This window comes from Micromesistius poutassou (genome assembly GCF_964030765.1).
Source record: "Micromesistius poutassou genome assembly, chromosome: 23".
Classification (NCBI taxonomy): domain Eukaryota; kingdom Metazoa; phylum Chordata; class Actinopteri; order Gadiformes; family Gadidae; genus Micromesistius; species Micromesistius poutassou.
Genome location: NC_140293.1, coordinates 4573756 through 4594370, shown reverse-complemented (window position 1 = coordinate 4594370; position 20615 = coordinate 4573756). Strand labels below are relative to the sequence as shown.

The following is a 20615-nucleotide window of genomic DNA, read 5'->3' as shown; positions in this document are numbered from 1 at the left end:
CATTGCGTTTCGGAAAAAGTCAAAAGACAAACCATCCATGAGCGCTTTTTTATACCTGGAAAACAAAAGAACAAACTTTTCTTTTCTTTCTGTTGTTTTTTTTTGCATCAAATTGTCCATTCAGTCCCAGGTACGTCCCAGACAATGTAACAAGCATGGACCAAAAAAGAAACGCAATGCTGTGTTATTGCTTCGTTATTAAAACACTTTGAAATTATGACTCGCTTGCTTGCTTGCAGCATGAACGCATCGACTGCATCACAATACAAACAAGCACTATTTTTTTAATCTTACCTTTTGATTAGAAGACTCGTCTATAAAAGCTTTGATTGCCTCTGTTATTGGACATTTTCGTAAAAATCGTTGGGATTTGTAATAGACTTGCAGTACAATGGCACGGATGGAATAGACGAGAGAGAAAGGCCTACATGAATGCTTCGTGTAGACAACAGTAGGGCTATTCTAGGCATTTTTACTACTTTGGTTTGTAACCTATTCATTAAATTCATTCATTCATTAATTATTAATAAAGTTGAGTGCATAAGCATTGCCTACATGTATCGTGGTTAACGATAAAGCTCGAATTATAAAGCTGGGCATGAGTTGGGAGTTCAAATCCCACTGGAGCCACCCCCTGCTGACAATGGAAGACGCTATAGGATAAAAGCATTCACCAATGGCAATCGGCAAAGGCCTAATCATCACAATCAAAAAGATAATCATAATAATAATAAATATCACTTTATTTTATTATCTGTATGAGAGTGGAAAGATCTAAAACGGACAAACTAGGTTTGAACGACTAAGGACTTTGACACAGAGATAGAAGACCACACACTAAAATATATATTTGGTTACATTTCTATTTTAGGCCAACTGCAGCGCGTATAGGCAGCCAAAAATCCTTCATTCGATCCAAATATAGGCTTCATCACAACGCTCAAGGTATGGACGGTTAACCCGTGGTGGGCAATACACGACAGATCAGGAGTTTACTACTGGTCTACAGCGCCCTCTATTGGTACACCCGAGACGTTACAGGCCATCTGTCGGTAGGCACCTCTCTCGGACTCACTTCACTTGTTGAAGGGAGAAGTCATTCAATTAGTGAAGTGAGTTATTTTATGATTTGAAAAAATGTCCCGTAGAAAAAAATAAAGGTATGCACGGTGCTTCAATAGTAACTTACTTTTCATATTTGGAATCATTTAGGCATATTGTTCATATTATACTACGAAGCATTATAGATTATGGCTTCGGTGTTTATATGTTTGTGCTTCAAGGGATCTTGGAGTTATTTGGAGCCAAGTTAGGCTGCTTGCTTTAAGTATAGTCTATCGTTTCTGCCCCCTAGCGGACAGCCTCGGTACAAGCACACGATGCAAGTTCAACAGCAAGGGCAATAAAAAGACATTTATACATTTCCAAGAAGTCTGTTTGGTGAATAAACAGATTAATGATACATAAAACATGTTATTAAATATAAGGTTATAAGTTATATCCATGTAAATATAAGTCCCCTTTGTTCGGTTTTTAAGAAGAAAAAAACCTTAATAAATGCATGTTCTTTTATTGATATAGGATAGCATACCTTTATCAACAAAATATTAACAATAACAAATCACACACACAAAATTAGCAGGTTTATACAAAATTTGACATTCTCTAATACCTATACATTCAGTACCCATTGAGTTGGCCTACCTGGATATAAAGAATGAACTAAAACTTTTAACTTAGATTCTATATTTTTATAATGTTGGGTCAGACCGTTTGTGAACCACTATCTTGTACATTGGTCCAGTATTGTGCAAGATGGCTTATCCCTGGTGCTGCAATGCAATATATAAGACGTGAGAATGTCAACTGAAAGGGATCATTATTTGGCACTGTCAGGCTCAGATCGAGGCCACAATGTGGCTGTGAGAGGGCATTTAAAAAGTCTGTGGAATAACAGCCATAAACAGAACAAGTACTAATCCATGCACCTCCAGTCCTATAGAAGTAGAGGAACAAGTATTTAACTTTAGCCTTTTAGGCTGGAGATGAAACAATGCAAAGTGTATTGTGTTATCACGTCTCATGTTCAGTGATGTGCCGAAAACAATAGATTCTTTCAGTTGACAACTTTGATAAGCAAGGTCGACCCCAAAACAGACTTTGACCGATAAGAGAAGCAAATCTAAATCCGTCCGCACAGGTGCTTCGAAATCGAAATATACATAAGAGAGCAAAAGACAAAGAAGCATCTCATGATATGCAAAAAGATCACGGTCAAAACTCCCAGAATAGTCTGTGGGAACACCTGGCGTACAAATCAGTTTGTGGCAATGCAGAAAAAACAAATCATGGCTTACGACTCGAGACTTGACACGAGATCTTAACAGATCTGCAAAGTGAGTTACATGCATGCCTGGCATTCTGTCCACCACTATCCAACCCTTGTGATAGGTCCTCATTAAGTGAAACAGGTCAGTGTGTATGTTGTGGGGAAAAGAGGAGGCGGGGACGATGAGGCGGAGTAGGAATAATGATAATATTATGATAATATATAATGATGACTTATCGCACGCCGACACCCTGAAACATTGCCTGTCCCAACGAGGAATCAGGCAGGTGACCGCTATGAGCAAAGATCCAAATGTGTTTAAAACAGCGCGTTGAAATAGTGATTGTGATTAAAAAAAAAAGGCACTTGTAGAAAGGCGTAACATCGCAAAGCTTACAAATGTGTTCGCCTGAAGAGTGGCCAAGGGAAACGTACGTCCGGGCTTTGAGGGTCTCATACGGGGACCTTTGCCGAGGGCATATGCCGACAAACAGTGAGGTCCGTCCACGTGCACAATGAGAAGTGTTTGTAGCAACGAAAACAAAAAACGACCGTTTCATGAAATGTGACACATTATACCACCAGGTGTGAGTGTGATACGAAAATCGGCCTCTATCTGACATCACAAGTGGGCGTGTCCACCTAGCTGAATGACGGATAGATGAGCAACGTTGCTACAGTCCACTGGGTAGGCTGGTCTATCCAGCCCACATCTAGGTGGACACTCCCACTTGTAGTGTCAGAAGAGGCAGATTTTCAAAATGGCTTGTGACAGCGAATAACACTCCAATAATACCAACCAATAATACGTCACCTTTAAGGGAAGACACCCCTGCATTTTGAGTTAGAGACTACAACGATTCGGTGAGCTTTGGCTCCCTCTTGCAGACAAGAAGGGCAAAGACACACACAATAGAAAAAGAAAGACGTTTCAAAAGAATGATTGTGACGCTGTTTCTAGCCTACTGAGGATGACGGGGACGGTGAGGATGAAGATGAGGAGGAAGCCGACGCATTCAGTGGTGATTGTTGATTATTCGTGTAGGATGTTCTCTGAACGCCAGGGCCCGCTGTAAGTTCCCTTGAAGGTATCCTGATCCCAGACGCTAGCACCTGGCAACGTCAATTATGAAGATGGTGTGTGTGTGTGTGTGTAATATTGTCAATAATATATGGACTACATAATTTACAGTATTTATAGTGTGTGTATGTGTAAATATATATGCATATATATATGATCTAATTTGCTTATCAATTCTCACTTTGGTCCATTGCGTTGAAATATTCAGAATTTTGTTGATATTATTTATTATTGATCAAAACTTTCAGAAAATGTCCATTCAATTAAAAAAAACAAAATCTTGTCAATTTCGCTTTGCACTAGAGACATTTGACCATGGATTGAATGAATATTGAACTCCACAAACCAATTGTCTGTCTGTACTTTTCATAATAAGATGGAGGCCGGTGGAGAGCTCTTAATGTGTGTGTGTGTGTGTGTGTGTGTGTGTGTGTGTGTGTGTGTGTCGCCGTCGTCTAGTCGAATCCTTGCCAGTCGCTTTGTTCCGAGTCGTACTCCAGCTCCACTCCGATACAGCGCACTCCCTCCAATAACATGGGCGTACCGTGATGGCGATCTACAGAGAGAGAGAGACAGAGACAGCGACAGAGAGACAGACAGACAGAAAGAGAGAGACACACACACACACACACACACACACACACACACACACACACACACACACACACACACACACACACACACACACACACACACACACACACACAGAAATTACTCTTGAGAGACCATCTTATCACATTAGATCATCCCATATCCCCCTAGTTGGGTTATTGCAGCCGGTCATGGTGATGGTATCTTGTGCAAGAGACTATATAGGAATATATGGGAAGTTTACCACAGACGCGCTCACAACCAGGGGCAAAGCAGCCATGGTCGATAGATGATAGGATCAAAGGAAACCAATGAAGTCCTCAGTAACACAACAACAACAATCCAGACCCACATCTAGAAAGCTGTAGGGTCTGGCAATGAGTAATGAAAATGGCCCAAGCATGCATTTGAAAATATCACTGCACGCAATTGGATAAAACTACGACCAGCTAACAAATAGATAAGACTCTTGCCGTATCCGGTCAGTAAAACAGCAACGCTTTTGGCCCGCCTATATCAGATACACCGATGTGATTGGTTAATATTCGGATCCAGGGGAATCGGGGAGTGAGTATATCGCTCATTCCCAGAATGACTCACTGAGCAAATTCAAATTGTGCTCTCGCGAGAACTCTGGATTACTAAATTTTTAAATTCAGTTCACTAAAGGGACGTGTATTCATCTGACAACTACAAAAATAACTAACTTCATTATATAGTGTCATTTATAACATCCTTCCCTGTATGTTGCTTCTAAGTCATTTTGTATAACACTGTGTCGAACTAAATTCAAGTCAAACCTCATGTATTCACTACAGATGTTAAGAAGTTAAGATCACGTTTAAGTCCACCGTATTATCTGGGTTAGACAGATAGAGGGATGGATGTTGATCGTCCTCAACATGGCAACTTGTCGTTGGCCTCTCTGAGGATCAGGTGAACCAGTGGGATAAAACATGATGGCATTAACCATCACAATTAATATTGGGCCAAAGTGACAGCACTCCAGATGGCACATTTTAGCCCCCCGGTTCTACGTCCTAATGGCAGCCGGGACAAAAGAGCTTTTAGAAACGCTGCCGTCTGCTCTGGGCGGTGAGTTCATGAAGGTAGGGTGAGTCATGAACCGAACACAGCATTTAAGAGCAGGATAGAGTCCGCAAAAAGCCATTTAAGGAGAACCTTGGTTGATTTTATATGAATTATTTTGGGTTACCCATGACTCTGGCGTGAACTTTGACCGTGACGCACGCGTGGTCATTGGCCTCGCTCAGGAGCAGCATCTCCTCGCAGAGCACGCCCTCCTGCTGGGCCATGTACTCACAGGTCACCCTCAGACCCCCTGCAGGAGAGAGAGAGAGAGAGAGAGAGAGAGAGAGAGAGAGAGAGAGAGAGAGAGAGAGAGAGAGAGAGAGAGAGAAAGACAGACAGACAGAGAGAGGGGAGAGCGAGAGAGTGAGAGAGAAAGACAGACGGAGAGAGAGGAGAGAGAGAGAGAGAGAGTGAGAGAGAGAGTGAGAGAGCGAGAGAAAGACAGAGACGGAGAGAGGGGAGAGAGAGAGCGAGAGAGTGAAAGAGAAAGACAGATGGAGAGGGGAGAGAGAGAGAAAAGAGAGAGAAAAGAGAGAGAGAGAGAGAGAGAGAGAGAGAGAGAGAGAGAGAGAGAGAGAGAGAGAGAGAGAGAGAGAGAGAGAGAGAAACAGACCGAGAGACAGAATGGGAGGAGAAGGGGAGATCAAGCAAGTGAGAAAGAATAAGAAGACAAAACCAATCATGTAGAATAAAAACAGAGAGAGAGACAGCCAGACGGACAAGATAAGACAAGATAGAACATAATTAATTCCAGACAGGAAGTTCCGGACAACCAGTAAGACGAAGAGCCAAACAGAACGGCTGACTCGTGGGACAGACATTACAGAAGAGGTGCGGGGGAGATGGAAAGATTGCATCCAGTTCTCCTCTCCTGCCGGTTGGTCCTCCTCCATATCCCGCTCTCTCTTTCAACAGGTCTCGTCCAGTGTGCTGGGACCCCAGGTTAATGCTGGTTAAAACAGAGTGTTTAGCAGCCCCCACAGCTGTATCTTGGTTTGGTCCAACCGTATCATTTTAGAGCAGAGTGGATGTAAACGGATTTGCCGACTGCCAAATACACCGCCAGAGGGGCTGAGCTGAAAAACATCACGATGAACCTGGGGGTCGAAGCAAACCGGACGGAGGACAAGAGGGAAGGGGCTCAGGGGTGACACACACACACACACACACACACATACACACACACACAAGCCAGAGTCTACACAGTGGGAAAAACACAAACAAGCTCAGATGACACTCACACTCTTACAGGTACACAATGAACAAGCGAAAAAGTGAAAAAGACCAAAACCTCAAAATACTTAAAAACATGGGACCTTTAATCAGTGCTGTCCTGAGGAGGAGGCAGACACACGTTGAGTCTCTCTCACCGTCTGGGAGGTGGGTGATGTCGGTGGTCCGCAGGTGGGGGCTGGGCACGGGCGCCGGACACACGGCCTTGCCCAGCGCCGGGAGCTCCGGCAGGGTGAAGACGATCTCATACCTGTGCTGGGCCTTCAGGAAGCCCACCTGAGAGAGAGAGAGAGAGAGAGAGAGAGAGAGAGCGAGAGGGCGAGAGAGCGAGAGAGAGAGAGAAAATAAGTACTAGTAGAACTTCATGTTTTTATTTCCACCCTTCAGTGCAAGAAGTACATATTTTGGAAAGTTAAGAATACTAATACAGTTAATTTCTCCGGGCGAGATGTCGGAGCTGGGGAGAGGGAAAGTATTTAGAGACAGGGGGGTGTGAAGACACGAGAGAGTGTGGTAGAGGGAAAGAGCGAGAGAGATAGAGAGAGTGACAGAGGGAGCAAGAGCGAGAGAGAGAGAGAGAGAGAGAGAGAGAGAGAGCACAGAGAAAGACTGAGTGGGACAGAGTGAGAGAGCAAGAGCAAGAGCGAGAGAGAAAGACAGAGTTAAACGGCCCAACAAAGGAATCCATAGCCAGCAGAGAAGACAGTATGAAAGAAGGAGAGGCAAGGGAGGAAGGGTGGAGGAAAGGAGAGGAGGAAGGGTGGAGGGGAGGAGGAAGAGTGGAGAGGAGGAAGGGTGGAGAGGGGAGGGCTGGAGAGGAGGAAGGGAGGAGGGGTGGAGGGGTTGAGGGATGGAGCTTCGGCACAGAGATAAGACACAGACTCTCTCTTGGCTGGACTTCAGAATAAAAGCGACAGCCCTGTGCGAGCCCGCCGGCTTATTGGGGAGGAAGCACAGCAGGAGGCGGTCGATAAGGGACGAGGGTTTATGCACGACGACGACATGCGTGCGATCCCAAGGGCGGGTCCTCTGCTAGTTCACGACCTCGACAGAGTAGAGCGGAGGACCGCAACACGCACCGGAGAGAGTGGGCTTAACTCTCTGAGTGCCCAGAGGATACGCGCTCGCTGTGAGACTAACATGTCTAGAGGTTGTTTTTAAAAAGATGATTTAGACCCGTCTGTAGTCATTGTGTGTCAGTGTTTAGTCGCTATGGAGTTGTCAAGGGCTTTTTTATTGCAGACTTTTTGGTTTTTGACGCATTGACAGAACAGGGGAGGCGTCACCAAGTCAATCAAATGTCCCAAATTAAACCTTCCTATGGGTTTTATATAATCCACACATAACAACAACCAAAACAATAAGCTTGTCTTATTGTTTTGTCAAAAGAGACGGGGGGAGAGAGGGACAGGGAGATGATGACACAGAGAGACAGAGAGAAAAAGAAAGAGAGACAGAGAGAGAGAGAGAGAGAGAGAGACAGAGACAGAGACAGAGACAGAGAGATGATGAGACAGAGCCAATGAGAGAGAGAAAGAGACAGAGAGAGATACAGAGAGTGACAGCAATAAAGTCAGAGAGACGGATGGACAGAAAAAGAGGGAGAATTTCTGATGAGATAGATGATTGGAGAGACAGAGAGAGACATAGCACAAGAGAGTCAGACAGAGACAGAGAGAGAGTGTGAGAGAGAGACAAAGTGAGAGAGAGAGACAGAGACAGAGACAGAGAGAGTGTGAGAGAGAGACAGAGACAGAGTGTGAGAGAGAGATAGAGAGAGACAGAGAGAGATGGACTGATCTGTCCCCATGCGCTCACACAATGCATACTGATCACACACCCACACACTCGCAACACAACGGTATTCTGGCTACAAGAACTCAGTCCCCCTCCCAAAACCCCCTGCTCCTACTCCTCCTCCTCTTCATCGTGGGTTCCCATGGCAACCCTCACACAGACACAAGGCAGAGATGGTCCACCGTGGGCTGTCAGAACTCAGTACCCACCGTGGTGGTCTCGTCCGTCAAAAGGCCCTTTGAGAACCACGTAAACATGACGCGTGCACGCACACACCCACGGGCGCACGTGGAGGCGGAGGCACACACACACACACACACACACACACACACAGCATAACTCCACTACTGTAGCAAACATACAAAAAAATAAACATTTCAACTCTAACTGGGCGTTCACACCAAGAGCTGTAAAGCGATACAAGTGATAAATGCCCATTCACTTTCTATTAGACATGGGTGATAAAGCGATAGGAGTGATAAATTGCTTGCGCAATAGCTGTAAAGCTGTAAAGCTGTAAGTGAGAGTTGAAACAGCTCAACTTTATGCAAATATCTAGCAGCGATTTAGCTGTCAATGAGCCAACAACCAGTCGGAGTGTATTTAGGAGCAAGATAGAACGTTCAAATGGTTCACGTGATGAGCAATAAGAGTGATAGAAATATTTTTGACAGTGTTGCGTTTGGAGCTATTCAGCGATTTCTCTTTTACAGCTTTTGGTCTGAATGTACAGTTAGTCTAGGTTCTAGAGCTAATGCTTGTAAATGTGTTTATGTCAGTTGTTGTTGTTTTCTTTTGGGGGGGTGGGGCAGATTGTTGAAGGACACTTTGAGTCGTGACTCAGCTCAGGCTTAAACACTTATGAGCGTCCCACTCGGGAATCATTGATCTAGTTTGGACCCGGTAGTTGAAATAAATCAATCTGGTGGCCAGATTGATTTATTTAATGGTTATTTCCCTTCGGCCCTCAGATCACAACTTATTGAAGTGCATCACAGTACAGAACACATATTGAGCTCATACCTCGATGCAGTCTCAAGTATTAGGTAGACGGCCATAACTGACTGAAATGTCCCCTTTCGGAAACTATTTTCCCCTCAATATTTATCTGATGACCAACTGAAAAAGAAAAGTAGTAGTCTGTACCAAATGTAAAAAGCTAAACAACATACAGATGTGGAAAAATTAATAAGGAAAAGGGGAGGCAAGGGAGAGTCTCCTGTGTGGCTCAGAGAGCAATAATGTTGATGATATGTACCTTGACCAGGAAATTGCCGTTGGCCTCTGGGGTCACCATGACAACCGAGTCGTGCAGCTTCTCCTCAAAGTGAACGTGGGAGGCGGCAGCGGTGGTGGCGGCGGTGGCGGCCGAGGTGGTGGGGGGGGGCTCCTCTGAGAAACGCACCCCCCCTGTTTTCACAGTGCCTGGATAGGAGGAGAGACACGTCATCTTCATAACCCCATATCTACAAATCTCAGTTTTATTATGCAAAGAATACAATATTGCATGCTTTTATCTTGATGGAAACTGGCTGTGGCTGGGTTTGCACGTATGGGTTTAATTACGTGGCGGTTTAGAGAGATCATGATGGATGGAAGTCACGCCAGGCCATTATGGAAATATGATTTCACGGTTCAGACTTATGAAGGGACGGACATCCATTTGGAAGGAAGAGGTGTCGGGGGAAGAGTGCCAGGATTTATTCCTGACACTTCTAGTCTGTTAGAATTCAAGACGAACGATCCGATAATAAAACCAGAGGCCGGATTTGACACTGCATTAACACTGTATGTGTTTGGGAAAGTGTTTGGATAATATTAATATTAATAGAAAAAGGGTGTCTGAGCTCCACTGTCCTGCACCAATCGAGCAAGCCATGTTAAAAGGAAAACAAAATCATTTTCATGGCCATGGACTTTTCTACTGCCTGTGATCCCATCGCTGTGGAATTTTTATGAGCTGAAATACGGCATATAAAAGTATAAAAAGCAATGGTGTTAGTGTCGGCTTACTTAGTAAATATATGATCTCCCTTTTCACGTAACTGAAAAGAATATTTTTATTTTATATTTACTGTATTGTGTTATTTTATAACGGCAAGACTGCTGACGAAGCGGACTGCGTCTCCGGAACATTCCCCAGTGGCTGGGAAGAACAGAAAAAAGTTCATCATTGAAATTTCTATAATCGTCTTAAGGCCACTTAAGTCACCCTGGGAGTTCTCCAAGAAAACTCTTGATCCTAATTCTTCACTATGATTTCCCTGTTCTTCTTCCCCTAATGAAAACCACTTTTCAATGAATCTTTTAATCTTTTCCTAGGAAGCTGTTGCATTAGTCTTTAATAATCACACTTAATGGTGTGTGTGTGTGTGTGTGTGTGTGTGTGTGTGTGTGTGTGTGTGTGTGTGTGTGTGTGTGTGTGTGTGTGTGTGTGTGTGTGTGTGTGTGTGTGTGTGAGATTATAGGGAAAGTGATAAAAGCTTTGATTTTGTCTGACTGGAGGCCAAAGGTACTTGGGACAAAACCCAGGAGGCTGAGTCAAACCAACAAACCAATCGGCTCCAAACAGTGCCTGCACTGGAAAAAACGTATGACTACGATCAAGAAATAGGTCCATACTGGTGAACATGCACGATCACAAGCACAAGTACCTCTTGAGCTAATGATCACTGACCCGGCTGATAAAGCTGGGCTCAATTGATTTAAAAGAAGCCCAATAGGCCCGATTGATTTGAAAGAAGAATGAGAACATTGGAGGTCCGATGCTGAGACAGTAATCTGGTAAAAAGGGCTCAAGCTTCAAATGCAGCCCGATGTCTGCGTGTGTTTTAGGTGGCATCTGATCTAACCCTGAGGGTATACCAAAAGAAAAGGCCAAAACAGTTTGTGCGTTAGGTTTGATATTGCCAACTTGGTCAGGAAAAACAATAAACAGACTTCGACCAAGTTTGTTCATTGCCGTTGAATTGAAGAGGCAATCACATGGAGGCATCTGACCACACTCGTTTTTGTGTTTTACTGATTTCTGAAGTGCAGTGCCCCGTTCAAATGGTGCCAGGTCAGAACGGGGTGAGCGCTCGCAGCTTTCTCGTGAACCGCTCATCTGAACAACTCTCGACACTTCAGCCGCAGTGTGAAGTCGCCGCGTGGGAAGTCGATCCGATGAACGGTGGTCGAGGGAATCGACGGGGCAGGCCTACGTACAGAGACTTCTCTGATACTGATCCATCGAGGTTGCTGCATTAAATCGGGCGGCCAATTGAAAAATAGGGGATTTCTAGGCAGTAATAACATGCAGCAATCAAGCAGCATATGGTAGACATTGTATAGGGTTGAAGGGTAATATAAACCATGAAAGCTTTCATTTGTTATGCTCTCTTTAGCTGCTGGAAGAGGCTTCCGACTTGTGAGTAAAGACCGACAACCACTGAACATCTAACAATTACTACTCCATTCAAATAATATGACTAAATAGTTCAAGAATAGGCTAATATTCAACGCTGTTTGCACTAGGGATGTCACGAGAACCGATACTTCGGTACCAAGTCGATACCAAAATTCAAAAAACGTGACGGTACTCGTTTTTCTTAGTACCGTAGGTACCGTAGGTACCGAGGACGCAATTCCTCTGGACGTCACGTGGGCAGCATATACACCTACACGGGAACATGGAAGACGGCAGCTGCAGCGAGTGCGACGGCTCTGCCTCGACTCGTCGATAAAAAGAATAACAAGAGTCGCGTCTGGAAGTACTTTGCGTTTGGAACGCTGCGCCGCGCGACTGTTTCAGACGGGACCCGTTTCAATGTTGCGCTTCTAAACACGCATGGTACGACTGCGTTCGGCATCACTTACATGATGTTGTTTTGATTGAAGATCGGCAGGTTGTAGTAGGTGCGGCGGTGAATGTGTGCGTGCGTGTGCGCGTGTGCGTGTGTGTTGCGAGCGTATGCAATTTCAAAGTAAACAAACCAACTCAAAGCCGATGCATGCATCCAAAATTATTCGTTCAAAACCAAATAAACAAATCAAAAACAGCGTTGCTTATTCGCTTCAAATACTTTTTCTTTTCAAAACTTGGTTAATTAATACGGCGCGGTACCGAGCAGTTGAAAACAATGTTGGCGTCTCCTGTGGCTGCCTTGCGCACCTGCGTTATATTACTTAATATTAGGTTGGAAGTTATGTTTTAAACCCCGCCATGCACGCAAGTGTAAACGCCAGCCGCATAGCTGCATGACTGCCTGCTTTCAGCGCGTATTATTATTTTTTTAATTATTATTACTTGAACGCTACATGCCACTGTTCTTTTTTTGTAATGTTAATAGTGGTTTATTTTTATTCATTACTTGAAGGCTACATGCCAGTGCCACTGTTTTTTGGAATGTTTAAATGTTTTTAATAAATAAAGTACATGGGATTTATTGTTTTGTTTTTGACCGTGGTATCGAATTGGGTATCGAGAATCGTGGAATTTCACTGGTATTGGTATCGACTACTAAATTTCTGGTATCGTGACAAAGTACATGGGATTTATTGTTTTATTTTTGTTTTTTGCCGTGGTATCGAAATGGTATCGAGAATCGTGGATTTTCACTGGTATTGGTACCGACTTCTAAATATTTGGTATCGTGACATCCCTAGTTTGCACAGGTCTCTCTAAAAAAAGACGTGGAGCTAGACAGCTCCATGTCATCTAGAATGCTGCTGCCAGAGCTTTAACCAAGACTAAGAGAGCAGACCACATTACTCCGTTGCTAATCACTGCACATAATATCACTAATAGTTTTTAAAGCACTGGATGGTTTTAGGACCAAAATACATCTGTGATCTGCTTGTGTTATGAGCCCACTAGAGCTCTCAGCTCACCGGGGGCCGGCCACTGTTCCCGGGGTTGGCTCTTAGTTCTTATGCACCACAGATTCTCCACAAACTCCAGAACATCCCACTTCTGCCTCTACACTTAGTCCTGTTAAAGCACAACTCAAAATCCTTCAGTTTCTAACACTTTCAATAAAAAAAATGTACAGTATGTCTGCATGACATATATTCTCTTACCGTCTCATACTTTTTACTTACTTACTTATGAAATTGCTGCGATTAAACGTTATGGACTTTTTTTAAACTACCTTTACAGTGTAATTGCACTCGCTGTTTCAGCCTCTCTCGTCACCGTTATGGGGTTTTGAAAAACATTCAACGCTTTGTAGGGTGGCGGAGACTGGCCCAAAATGACAGGTTAACCTCGCTGGTCAATGGACCCCAATCCCCTCAAAAACCTACTTTCTGTATTCTGTATTAACTCCTCTTTGAGGCAAGGCTTTCAGGCTTTCAGTGTTGAACTTGTCACCAGAGTGCCTTTTCACAGTTTCCGCGCCATGCTGCTACATCAGCTGTCTGAAGTTTATTGGAAACAATTTGGTGCAAAAACCAAATGAAACTAATTGTTATGCAAAATAAAATATCAAGTATACATTTGACTAGAGGGGATAAAACACCAACATGTTTTTGGAGCATTGTAATAAAGGAACAATCCGTTCCTTTATTAGTCTTAGTTCTTATTAGTCTGTTCCCCAACCCATCCTTGTTTATGTATCACTGTTGTGCTCTGCTAGATATTTTACATTTAGCACATTTAGCAGACGCTTGTATCCAAAGCGACTTACAATAAGTACATTTGTCATTTGTAAGAAAGTGAAAAAATATATCGCTGCCGGTGCAGTAAGGATGTTGATAGAACCAAGTGCAATGCAAATGACAATCGCTAGGTTAACCCATTCCCTGTGTACAACCTTTAAGCTGTGAGACGGTGCTTCAGCGAGGCCAGTCACTCACCAGCTGTTCCCCCGCCTCACGGCCCATGAGCCAATGACTGATTGATGGTTTTTGGTTTTTGTGTCCACCAATAGAATCAATCAGATTGGCCCAAAAGTATCATCACATATTCAAGAAATTTGACTTTCCTGGTTGGTGTATTAAAGTAATAAAATTATTACAATTAAATGAATACACTGTAATAAGTCGCTATCACCATACCAAGGCTCCTTTCGTGTGGATGGACCGGATAATCCACAACCTCGGCCCCGCCACACACACACACACACACATTACCTAACTGTTTTTTTTCAGATTAATCTCCAATTCTCTCCCTCTTACTGATCCATCCATCTGTGATATGTGTGTCAGTGGGATATTAGAGGGGTGGCATGTCGCATGCACACACACATACACACACACACACACACACACACACACACAAATATTGAAGAATCTCAAAGAAACAAGATGCAACCCCCTCCTAACAAACATGCACACAGCCAGTGACATTTTACGAGACCCCAGACACGTGAGACTGACATTGTAGTCCAGACCACTCTGATGGAAGGTCAATAGTGAGAGTGTCTGTGCAGTCACTCGGCCCACCCAGTAACCTTATCAGACAGACAACAGAGGCTTTCTGGAGCAGCAACAACACACACACACACACACACACACACACACACACACACACACACACACACACACACACACACACACACACACACACACACACACACACACACACACACACACACACACACACATACATACACCCACCACTGGGGGGGGGGGCTGGAAGGACTAGGGGAGGTGGGGATTACCGTTGTTGGATGTTTATAGCCCGCCTTCAAAAGCCCTAAGAACAGCCTATCAGGGCAGTGTTATCTATGAGGTCCTGAAGGGTAGTTTAACTAAGGTTAACTGCCGTACATCTTGGTGCTATCTTCGATCTAAATGCGAACAAAGATGGCCGCTAGGTAATTAAGGCATGGGATGTTTTTTTAATCTTGGTCTTGATCATGCGTAACGCCTAAGATAAAAGCAGGCCAACGTGGGGCTGTGAGCCACGGCCGTGACACCATTCCTTGCTCCGCCTCCGGACTGCATCCCTGGCAACCCCAATCGATCAACAGACGTTTGAAGTAATTAGGTTAAAACGCAATCGCTACCCTGGTTGCCTGCCTGAGGGGTGTGTGTGTGTGTGTGTGTGTGTGTGTGTGTGTGTGTGTGTGTGTGTGTGTGTGTGTGTGTGTGTGTGGGGTATTCGATCTGAGAAAAGGTCAATCTGGAGGTCCCACTGGTCATGGTGAGCTCCCGACATACTCCCTCAAAACAAGGAATTGTTTTCACCACTACAAGTAAGTATTGCAGGTAAAGTGTTGCAAGTAAAGTTAACCCAAATGTGTCTGTAAAAGAGAGGTTGTTTTTTTTATCACCCTGTTTTTGTGTACCCCCACCCCCACACGGTTATGTAATCCTATTGGTTCCCGGGGCTGTCTCCCTTTTGTTGATTTCCCTTCCAGCTATTGTTCTTAGAAATAAAATTCTCATTTCCATTAACATTTGTACCTTTAAGTTGGTGTGTTTTGATGGTTTATCCCTATAAGGGTGGGGGGTGGCGGGTGGGGAATAATACTCAAAAGAAGATTGTAAACAGAAAATTATGAACTGTGAGACTGAGGACCAGTATGTCTGTAAGTTATCTAAATGATTTTCTTTTGAGAAATAAAAAGATATTCAAAAAAAATAAAAAAATAAATGAAATGAGGCATGGATCACTTTCATTCTACGAATATAGCATCATGGGGGAGGATTCCGGGAATTCCAACGTTTCCAACACTTCAGGCGAGGTACGTCCTGCTACTAGGTACTGTCAGGTGTACTGTTATAATGAATCACACCAGCCGTCCTGGTCTCTACACAGATGATGTGCCCGGACTAATCAAACAATAGGATAAAAGCTTATTAGTTTATTAGTTTAAGTTTATTATTAAAAGACAAACTTTAGATGGTGCTACTGGTTACTGAACCTTTTCTTACTGTATCATACTAAAATAAAAGGTTAAATAGGGATGAATTGAGAGCTCTAAAGAGAGAGAAACCAGAAAAAAGGCAAGAGAGCAAAATTTTAAAAACATGTACTCAATGGAACAGTTTTTCACAACCCTCTTCCATTGAGTGTTGTGTCCCTGCACAGGCGTTAGTGCTATGACAATGCTTTGTGTGCAAATGTGATTGACAGGGAAGCTTAATTCCCCCAACCAATCAGGGAAGCGATTTCATGTTTTGACAGTAATAAGCCGGGAGCAGTCTAAAATCGAAATTGGCTCATACCGAGGTAGGAACGCAGTCAACCGCAACGGATGTTTAACAGAGCATTTCAATAATAGCTGACGAATGACTTTGGCCTTTCCGACTAATTACAATCAAACAATAGCACTTAAATCGTACCTAGTTACCTTAAGCACCTTTAACTTTTACAATCTTTAGCTGTTATTGTGGTCTACTTCCTGTCCTGGCCAAGTAACCTAACATGCCAAATACCCTAGTACCCTAACATGCTACGTACACTTACATGCTTAATTCCCTAGTACCCTAACATGCCAGGTACCAAAGCAAAACCAAATTAATTCATACAAAATTATGAATTAAGAACCAACTGTGAGACCGAGTCTGCCCGGACACAATAATCGATGCACAGGACAACAGTAAAAAAAAAGCAAAGGGGATAATAAAAACCAAAGACTCACTCTTTTTAGCCGTTGCCATGTCAGGGGTACGAGAGAGACACAGGAAGACACGCTGGGCCAGACGATCTCACTGCCTTGTCATCTCAGCCGTCCAGCTGGGAGGAGAGGAGGGCGAAGGACTAAGAGATGGAGCGAGGTGACAGAGACAGGAAGATATGTAGCAACAGAGAGAGAGAGAGAGTAGCAAGTAGAGAGAGAGAGAGAGAGAGAGATATGTGGCAAGAGAGAGAGACAGAGACATAGAGACAAACAGACACATGAGGAATTACACTCAGGGATTATATCATCATAGGAGTAGGAGGGTGGGGACCAACCAGAAGTTTAATGTAGCAAATTGGAGACGCAAGTTTTCACTGCACAACCACAGAACACAATGCGCACAAACAGCTAGAAACGGTGAGCTGGCAGGGGGTAGGTTGTTTCATTTAGTGAACAGCCAGACTCGGGCAAACCTGTTTAGTATTTATTAATTCATTATTTTAAGACAAAAGGAGCAGGGCACTCCGCCAGGGAGTGACTTGAATTAAAAGCAAAATCACAAACCGGTTTAAGAGGATTAGGGTGTTTTGCTGCAGGTCTTGGACAGGCTTCACACACACACAGACAAACAAATGTGGGCAATTCATGGTGACTCATATGAACAAGGATTTATTTATAATGATAATAAATCCATCATCAACATCTACAGGATAGTGATATGAGGTTTCAGCATAACACCTCATTGACCAGTAGTGTGAGAAGATCAAACACATATCACAAATGTTCAACATGCACAAGCAAGGTTGTATGCCATTGTTATAAGAGCCCCAATAGTATTACTATTATAAAATTTGATTTTTTCATGTACTCTGTTTTGTGTGACGGCCTACATTATTTCATTGGTAAAGAGCAGAAAACAAAAACGGTTCATTTTTTAGGTCTTAGGCTGTGATGGAAAAATCCACACGTTTGTTTTCATAACTTAAGCCTTGTTCTTTCCTTTCGTGTATTGTCTTGCCAACCTGCCTTTCGATTATTCATTGACCTTTGTGTTTGAATAAACGGGTCACCAAGGAGAAGACATCCCCTTAGGCACTCTTCTCCTTGATAAAAACACAGGCACCTCTGTGTCTTGGGTAAACATCACTTGAGTTGATTATTGACACTACACTACAATATGGGGAGGGTCTGAAACTGTATAAAAAACCCTGTCAAACTGTATTCTGGACTCACTCTGCTAGAGAGGAGTCTAATGTATGCATGCATTAAACCTAGGATAATTGCTTTCCAATGTATTGTGTGCTTTTTTGCAGTGGGAATCTCATCTGGCCTAGACACAATCTCTGTTAAAGGGAATTGCCACGACAAGGCTTATTGCTAAGTTACTGGTGGAGACCCACTTTAAGACACTTCCAGAAATTTCCTGAAATATCTTCTCTAACCTCTCCCGCCTGCAGAAAGTCAAAGAGATGTATTGACCACACACTGTCCACTGACTGATTAGTTTAACATGGACTTACGTTTGTATATATTCAAGATATTGTAAGATATTCAGAGGTATTCTGATAAAAGTCAGAAGGCTTGTGGCGTGTGGATAAATATGCATTTCTTGTGGTGTGGTGGTTACAGAACACAACAAAGAGGCTTACTGTTGAGACACATTAATAAACTCTGTTTATATCACTGTGTGTGTGACATGTTTTGACACCATGTGAATGTGCAATGTGCACCATGTCCATATGAATACACATTATACGGTTAATATTGGGTTATTGTTAGGGTCCGAGAACATAATAATTAAGATGAAGAAGAAACAGAAGCAGAAAAAATATACAGAACATGACGGCAACACATGTAACGCTACAAGTAATGGATTTAAATTAATAAATCCATACAGGACTACATAGAAAGTTATAATATATATATATATATATATATATATATATATATATATATATATATATATATATATATATATATATATATATATATATATATATCACTTTAAGCATCGTATACTATAACAAATACATATGTAGATACATTAGCGTGGGAAACTAATTCATGAGAATAATTTGAATAATGTGGTTCGGTTTTGACGTTTCGATATGCTATGAAGATAAAACGTCCAAAGTCCATAGAATATAATATTTCATAAACAGAAAGCCAAACTAGTAACGCTACACAAGCTGTAATACATGTAGTACATTTACATCACACCAAGCGTCGCATGCACCTGCTATTTGTGTTTCTATGAACTTACTTAAGTTTAACTACGCGTCGGACACAATTAACCGTTATTAATTTGCGGTGAAAATGTACCTGAAAGCAGATTTAATGACCAAAGTCGTTCAACGGCATTACAAGCCGCCCTTTTTTAGGAAAGTCGTTCTAATCTCCGTACTGTGTGGATTGAACGATACCCGAGCTACTCAAGATATACAGCTGGACCAAAACATGGTAGATTTACGACCCAAGGCTCTGAACGTAAACTAGAGCGTTCCCGCCCACCGTGCGTTTGGTATCAGTGAATGGTTGCTAACGCAGAAAGGTACCGCCCACTGTACGTCCGGACCCTTGGGTCTAGCAACCGCTACCCCGAATCAACTCCCTCTTCCCTGCAAGCCACTCCAGCACATTTCCGCATTTGATCACGTGTTCAATGTAGCGCTTGTTTGTTGAACGCGTTTCTAATAGTAGTAGAAATAGATGTGATGCATCTAAACCCCAAACCACCATATAAATGCACTGAACACAGTGAAAAGTGAGTTTAAAAGCAGTTGTATAACTAACCATTTTAGCCAAATACACTTACCAATGTTTGACGCACGGTCATGTGGGAAATAATGCCACCGCATGGCAGATGTATGTATGTATTCGAGTGGTTTGTAATGGGATTTTTGGTCTAAGAAGATATACTTGGACCGTCGAAAGTGCATATATATCAGGGTCGTGGGTTCGAGCCCCGCGCTGGGCGCTACCCCCTTTTATCCGAGCCCTTCTGGTGCAATGTACACAGAAAAGCACGAGGAGTCATTCCTGGTTCCGTTCCATTTTTGATCCACACTAATGTCCCACTGTCTGGTCGTGGGTTCGAGCCCCACGTTCGACATTAATATTTTTCACATGTTTGAGCGGGGGTAAGGTTGAGGACAATCCCAGGCATAGAGTATATACAAATGGCAAGTTTATTCTTGACAAACGTTTTAAAAAATTGGATCTGGGTTTCTTTATCCCGCCATGCTAGTTCAGTTCGCGATAATATATAGATATATTGACAATAACAATAGCTCGATAAACATGGCGGTATTTTGCACGTCCGTTCTCCAGCAAAGTCTCAAATTATCGCTCCGTTTGCTTTTGTGATCAAAGTCCAGCGACATAACATGATTTCGAAAAGCAGGGTTAAATTCTCTTTAGACGATATTCTAGCATACCAGGGTATGATACAATCTCATGCCATTTTTAATACACACGCCTCATTTGAAGCGCAAAACAGGTAATACAAATACAGACTGTTTCTGATGAACATTTGTTGCAAATAGAGCCACCGCTGACATGGGGAAGTTATGATCTGGTAGAAACACACATATTATATTTAGCACGGGTCTCTGTGGCGCAATCGGTTAGCGCGTTCGACTGTTAATCGAAAGGTTGGTGGTTCAAGCCCACCCAGGGACGGTCCCTATTTTTTTGAATAGCCCAATCCATTAATTCATAAACCCGCCTTCAGTTCGTATCTCTTCCACACGTCAATTAATATTTCTGAAAATATATTTCTCCCGTTTAAAACAAAGAATCCTGTCCAAAACAACTGTAGTTATATAAAATATTTCTGTCTATAAGAAAACGCCAAAACAATTGGCGCTCACAACACTCACATAAGCTTGCGAGGCCATTAGACGGCGGTAAACTTCCTGTTACACAACAAAGAAGAACA

General features: G+C 43.0%; 1 protein-coding gene and 1 non-coding gene across 2 annotated transcripts; one reads left to right on the top strand and one right to left on the bottom strand.

Annotated features, from left to right (window-relative positions):
* Window positions 1-1554: 1554 nt before the first annotated feature.
* On the bottom strand, window positions 1555-19112 carry adisspb (adipose secreted signaling protein b). Its single transcript, XM_084487149.1, has 6 exons — window positions 18998-19112; window positions 16697-16815; window positions 9382-9548; window positions 6464-6602; window positions 5218-5343; window positions 1555-3966 (listed from the first exon to the last, which is right to left on the bottom strand). Exons 2-6 carry the CDS (start codon window positions 16713-16715, stop codon window positions 3866-3868), a joined length of 552 nt encoding a protein of 183 aa, XP_084343275.1. The 5' UTR covers window positions 16716-16815; window positions 18998-19112; the 3' UTR covers window positions 1555-3865.
* A 1170-nt stretch (window positions 19113-20282) lies between these two features.
* AC3HAE_038948 (transfer RNA asparagine (anticodon GUU)) lies at window positions 20283-20356 on the top strand. Its single transcript has one exon. It is a non-coding gene; the product is annotated as a tRNA-Asn (tRNA).
* The last annotated feature ends 259 nt before the right edge of the window (window positions 20357-20615 follow it).